The 6,178-nt window shown below is 61.6% G+C and overlaps 2 protein-coding genes across 2 annotated transcripts in view; one reads left to right on the forward strand and one right to left on the reverse strand.

Moving 5' to 3' along the window:
- ANGPTL6 (angiopoietin like 6) overlaps nt 1-681 on the forward strand; it is a 5,827-nt gene extending 5,146 nt beyond the window's left edge. Inside the window, exon 6 of the mRNA XM_004716810.2 lies at nt 282-681. Coding sequence (XP_004716867.1) covers nt 282-472 — 191 coding nt within the window. The 3' untranslated portion in view covers nt 473-681. The remainder of the gene's footprint in view (nt 1-281) is intronic.
- A 5-nt stretch (nt 682-686) lies between these two features.
- SHFL (shiftless antiviral inhibitor of ribosomal frameshifting) lies at nt 687-4,813 on the reverse strand. The gene is made up of 8 exons (XM_004716848.2): nt 4,562-4,813; nt 3,916-4,039; nt 3,781-3,830; nt 2,545-2,583; nt 2,283-2,432; nt 1,681-1,784; nt 1,426-1,577; nt 687-947 (listed from the first exon to the last, which is right to left on the reverse strand). The coding sequence occupies exons 1-8, from the start codon at nt 4,580-4,582 to the stop codon at nt 739-741; spliced, it is 849 nt and encodes a 282-aa protein (XP_004716905.1). The 5' UTR covers nt 4,583-4,813; the 3' UTR covers nt 687-738.
- Nucleotides 4,814-6,178: the final 1,365 nt, after the last annotated feature.

Genomic DNA, 6,178 nt, shown 5'->3' on the forward strand with positions numbered 1-6,178 from the left:
GTCAAATCCTGGTACCACCAAGTGCAGCTATGGGCACATACACACTTGATATAACAAGAGAAAGAATCTGCCTTACAGGAGGTTGGGAAAGGTAGACTTTTGTACTGTGTTCAGCGGACAGAATTAAGGCTATTCTCCTGAAGAAAGTGGGGCAGGCAGGGCCAGGGCTTCTATTCTGATGAGGAGATGGAGGGCTGGGTTTTTATGCAGTTAAGAGTGGGCAGGGTCAGGAGGCAGAGGCTTTTCTATTGGTGAGAGGACACGGACTCTCTGCCCCTTAGGTAACTGTGCACTGTACCAACGGGGAGGCTGGTGGTACCACGCCTGCGCCCACTCCAACCTCAACGGCGTGTGGCACCGTGGCGGCCACTACCGCAACCGCTATCAGGACGGCGTCTACTGGGCTGAGTTCCGAGGTGGGGCGTATTCTCTCAAGAAGGCTGCCATGCTGATCCGGCCCCTGAGGCTCTGACCCGTCAGTCCCCCACGGTCTTCTTCACCAACTGGCCCTGGCCACACTGCCTCTGTGGCAGAGAGTTGGCCCTGTCCCAAAGACCCTCCCTTCCGGATCCGCTCCCCAAGGTCCTGCCAATGAGACCCCACCATCCCCTTTGGCTCCCCAAGGGCGCGGCTCTCCTGGTGGGTGCTTGCCTTTTGTAACAACACAGAAGTAGCCACAGACCGTGTCTGGTTTGCATCGGGTTTGCATTGACACCTGGGGGGTGGGTGGGAGGGATGTCACGCTCCATGCCCACTCTCCTCCTCCTCCTCCTCCAGGTCCTCAAGGATCAGGTCATCCAGCTCTTCCAGGAGGTCCCCCTGGCTCAGGCAGGTGGCCACGGTGGAGCCACTGCTGATGTGGGGGTTGCTGGGGTGGAGGACTTGGGGCAGGTGGTTCTGCTTCCGGCTCTTGGGGTGTGCACAGGAGGTCCCAGGCAGGTGGGGCTCTGGGGAGGGACAGGGGCTGCGGTCACGAGGCCGTGTGAAGCTCTGGGGCAGCCACATGGGGTTCTGGGGACGGGAGAGCCTGTGGCTGCCAGAGACCAAGAGATGTGCACGTGGAAGACCCACGGGGACGTGGAAGTGGAGCGGTGGGCTGAAGCCCTAAGAGACGCGGACCGGGTGGGGCGGGGCGTCACCTGAGACTGGGAGGCAGCAGAACAGAAGCCAAGCACATGGCGATCACCGGGCAGAGGCCACAGGGTCACTGGGATGTGACCATAGAAAAACCATAGAGTTGCACAGACCAGCCCACAAGAAGTGTGTAGAAGGGGTGGGTGCCACGGAGGAGGCTCCAGGAGGGGCAGAGACCCTGGGTCACCTGGCGTCACAGGGGCGGGGACCATGGATGACACAGAGGAGGGGCTGACACCAGGCTGACCTCGGTTCTTCTAGGGAGGCCAGGGAGCGGGGCTGGGGCCTCACCTCTTCGGTTACAGCAGTCGGCCGCCAAGCAGGAGTGGGGTTGGGTGCTGCGGCGTGCGTCCCAGTTCCGGCGTGGGGGCAGGATCAGTGTCGGAAACACCGGGTAGCCGCACCGATAGCAGGGGGACTGGCACCCCATCTGTGCCCAGCCCCTGGGGGTGGGCAGGGTGTGAGGGTCCCAGTCAAGAAGGGATGCTCAGGGCAGGGCAGGGGCAGGGCTAGGGTAGAGGGTGGGCTAGGGGTCAGCGTCCTCACCGGAAATCATGCCCACATTTCGAGCAGTGGAACTCAGCCACGCCCCACATCTTGTCTAACGGCACGGGCTCGTAGCGCTTCCGGCATTTCCGGCATCGGGACACCTGGGGGTGGGGGGCGGGCAGAAGGGAGGGGGCTTACTGGGGCCAGGCGAAGGGCTCTGGGGTTGAGGTCAGCGTTGAACTAGATCATCTTGTGACCACGCTGGGCATTTCTTCTTTCTCCCTCTCCACCATCGGTAACAACATCATCATAGCTCGATATTGGCCCCAGTGGGAGTATTTACAGCACAGGAATTGGCAAATGCCACCTATCGGATCAGGACCCCCCCCAACCCCCCCAACCCCGTTGTTGAGTATACCGGGGCAAGGACGCCACAGGTGGTGGTGTGGGGGGCAGGTTTGATTTCCATGGTAGTGGTCAAGGAGTGGGGTCAGCGGTCAGCTTAGCCAGCTCAGCATGAGTGGTGGGCACTCTGCTCTCCTGGGGGCCAGGGCCCCCAAGACTGAGCTCGGAGGAATCAGGGGCTGGGCTCCCCAAAGTTGATGATCCTTGGTTCGCAGTCCAGCCACGAGGATGGGGCTCAGGAGTTAGGTTATCACCTGCTTCCGCTGGGGCACCCGGCGCCACCAGACATGGTCGCAGGGGGAGCATGCAAACTGGCGCTCCTCAGAGGGGATCAGGTTGGCCTGGGCACGTTGGAACATGGCCAGGTTGGCTTGTGTCAACGGCATGAGCGAAGTCGCTACTGTCTGTGAAGGCGGAGTGGGCGGGGATGAGAGGGGCGTCACAGCCTCTCTACCCCCTCCCCGGACAGGTGCCCCTTTCCGTTACCCCCTGGCCCGCCCCCTAGTGCCCACTCACCTGGATGTCCTGGTCCTGCTTCATGTCATCCGGGGGGTCCTAGATGGAGACACCAGGGGAAGACTTTGGGGGTGGGGCTCAGGTCTCTTTGTCACCCTTGGTGGTGGTGGCGATGTTCCGATTCTGGGGCCCAGAAAGGGAGGCAGGACCCTGTCCCCTCTGAGAGAGTAGGGTATCCCTAACTCAGGCTGAGCTGACTGACGGCCCCCATTTCTGGAGAGCCAGAACCTGACCGGTACACTCTCAGGGCTATTCTGAGAGTGTCATTGCCATTGCTCAACTAGGGAAACTGAGGCCCAGACCTGGGAGCGTGTGTTCGTTCATTCGTATGGTGACAGGCCTGTTACTTTTTGGGCTTCAGGTTCCCAGAGACACAAGGTCAAATCCTGGTACCACCAAGTGCAGCTATGGGCCCGAGCTATCTCAAGAGCACAGGCTCTGGCTCCAGGTGGCAGTGGCCAGGGTTCAAATATCAGCTACTGGCTGCCCCAAACTGACACATGGCTTCATCCCTCGGTACCTCAGTATCCCAGTCTGTCAAACTGGGAGGGGACAGAAGAAGCCCTGCCCACGGGGAGGGTGGAGGTGGGGCCACAGTGAGGATGGAATGCATCAGAAGGTGGAATGCCCTGAGCCCTGCGACAGGAAGCATTCAGTCACAGGCCCCCTTTGCTATTACGTTTATCCCCCACCCACAGCTGTAAGCCAGGCCTTTCAGCAGTGGTCACCCTCAGTCCACCCGCTACCAAGGCCATCTTTCCCAGGGGGCAGAGGAGCCGGGTCACATGGGTGCTGCAAAGCCCTCCCTCATCCATGCACCCATCCATCCACGGAATACAGGGGCTTCCTGCTGCTCTCTCCTCCCCATATTTCTGGGGGCCTCTTGCTCACTTCCCAGCCTTTGCTTTGCCCAACCCTCCTTCCATTCCCCATTCCTTCTACCTTCTCCTTATCATTGAAGACTTCCCACCACCTCCTCCAAGCAGCCTTCCCTGACTTCCAGGTTTCCCCTACACTGACATGAATCCTGGCTCCTTCCTCATTCTCATTTGCTGGGTCGCCTTCCTCAATTTCAGGCAGCCAGCACGGGATGGAGCACAGCTTAACAGTTCCCCAACGGACGAACCCACCCTGGGGAAGCGAATGAGTCTGAACCGGGAGTATGACCAGAAGGTGGGAGGGCCCATCGCTTCTACCCCGCCTTCCCCAGGCCTTGGAGGGAAGGGGGCAGGTTACCTGGACCGGCAGGTTGTTACCCAGTTCCTGTCCGTCTTTCTGCTTTACCTCTGGCGAGGAGAGACACGTAAGTGCCCGGCCCATGGAGCCCCCCTCCCCAAGGCGAGACTCCCTCTGGGGCTCCCGCCAGCTCACGGTACACGATGGAGCGCCCCACGCCGGTGTGGTCGCTGGCAAACTTCCTCATCAGAACCCCTGCCTTCCCCGAGGGCACCTTTCCGTGGAACTTCTCCTGCAGGCGCCGAACGCTCTTCTCCAGCTGCGACGGGAACGGAGGGGGCCCCGTGGGGGCAGGAGAGTTGCGCCCGCCCCCACCCCACCCCCGGGCACTAGTCACCAGGCCAGAAGTTGAGCCGGGCGCCGGCGTCCGCCTCCCCCCATCCCATCTTTCTAGGGCCTTTCCTGGAAAAAGCCAAAGTCCCCACTGGACCTTGGGGGTTAGAACGCGGAAGGGCCTGGGGCAAGAGTCCTAGGCTCTCCAGAGGGAGGCTAGCCAGGTAACCCCTGGCCTTGGACTCCGGATCCTGAAGTGTCTCTCTCCCCCCTCCCCCCAGTCCCCTGCCCGCCCCCCGCGATTTTGCTCCGGGAGACCTCATTTCGTTCTGGGGGAAGCAAGCGGGGATCACTCTTTCCGAGAGGGGCGCGCACAGGTCCGCGGGAGGGTCTGGATGTATGATGGGGGATCCACCCGAGCTGCGAAGCTCCCTCGGCGTCCCTGGCCCCCCGCCCCGCACCCCCGGCGCCTCTGGAGGGCCCCCGGCGGGCGCTCGCCATCACCTACCTCCACGTCCTCCTGAGACATGGTGGCGGCGGCCGCGGCGCAGCGCTCCAAGAGGGTCTCCGCTGCGCGCCCCGCCGGCCCGCTACCTCGCCGCGCCCGTCGGTCTGGCGGCCGCGCAGGGCTGGGGGCGGCGCCTCGCTCGGGCCCGCCCCGTCCTCCCGGCCCCCTCTTTCGCTTTCGTTTCTGCTCGCTCGGTGCGCCTGGGCTCCGCCTCGTCTCCGCCCCGCTCCTGCGCCCCCGCCCCTGGCGGGCGCTCGGGGTTCGCGCCCTGCGGCGGAGCGTGCAGACCTGGGGGGGAGTGGGGGGACGCCCGCGGCGCGGGCTCTGCAGTCGGTCACATGTCCCCACGCTGCGCGGGGTCCACGTCTTCACGTCCCTCGTGGGGGCGGGGCCGCATCGGGAGGCCGCCTGGATCGCCCACGTCTTCCTGCCGCGCTCCCCCCTCCCTCCCCTCCAGCTTGTCGCTTTCCTCCCTCTCCGTTTCCCTCCTTCCCGGTGGAGTCTGGCGCTAAGGACGGGGCCGCTGGCCAGGCCGTGACCCCTCCAAGAACCTCGGTTTACACCTCTGTCAAATGGGGATGGTGGGAGGGGCAGCATCCTGCGCGGGGGCAACCCCAGGCACTGGATCACAGAGCCACCCATTAGTGTCAGGTCCGAAGGGGCGGGCGAATTGGCCCAGAAAGGGCGCGTGTTAGAAATTACAGATCCTGCTCCCCAACTGCCCTTGGGAAGCAGGCTGGGGGCTCTGAGAACCTGCACAGGAGCAAATCTGACCGTTCTAAGCCAGCACGGGGCTGGAGCAGCCCTGAGGAGGGGGCTCTGGCCCAGCCAGGGGCAGCCGGTATGATTGGAGATCTCAGGGAGGTAAATAAACTCACTCAAAACTCACTGCCATCAAGTTGATTCCGACTCATAGCGACCCTCTAAGACTTGGGTAGTCTGACCCTGTGGGTTCTGAGGCTGTAACTCTTTAGAAGAGTAGAAAGCTCATCTTTCTCCATTGGAATAGCTTGTGGTTTTGAACTGCTGACCTGTGGTTAGCAGCCCAGCACTAGAGTCTCTTCTTGAGGGAACTCAGCTGGCAGTCAGAGGGCAAGAGAATCCATTGGTGTAACCGCCTCTCAGGGTACAAACAGGGGCGGTTGCCCCCTCACCCCTGCCTCATTCCCAACAAGCCTCCTCTTGCCTAGATTCGACCCAGATTCCAGTGTCTCCCAACAATAGGGATTATGGTTTTCGTGTGTGTGTGTGTGTGTGTGTGTGTGTGTATCTATCCCCAAACCAAACTCACTGCTCTCATAGTGACCCTATAAGACAGGGTAGAACTGCCCCTGTGGATTTCTGAGACAAACTCTTTATGGGAGAAGAAATCCCTGTATTTGTGGATCACAGCCCAATGTGTAACCACGACACTGCTAGGGCTCCCTTCCTGGGGCACTGGGGAGGGCGGAAGTAGATCTGGAAGGACCAACCGGAAATACAGTCAGACTGTTGGCATGTGCAGACCAACAACAAAGCAAGCGTTTCCAGCAACCCCAGGGGAGTGCTGCCTACCCACCCCAGTTCTGTCTGAGCTTTGCGGTATGTCCGTCTGGATGGGTGTGGCTCGCTTGTGTT

This window comes from Echinops telfairi, unplaced genomic scaffold (genome assembly GCF_000313985.2).
Source record: "Echinops telfairi isolate 266 unplaced genomic scaffold, ASM31398v2 ScPeMD7_36;HRSCAF=134, whole genome shotgun sequence".
Taxonomy (NCBI): Eukaryota; Metazoa; Chordata; class Mammalia; order Afrosoricida; family Tenrecidae; genus Echinops; species Echinops telfairi.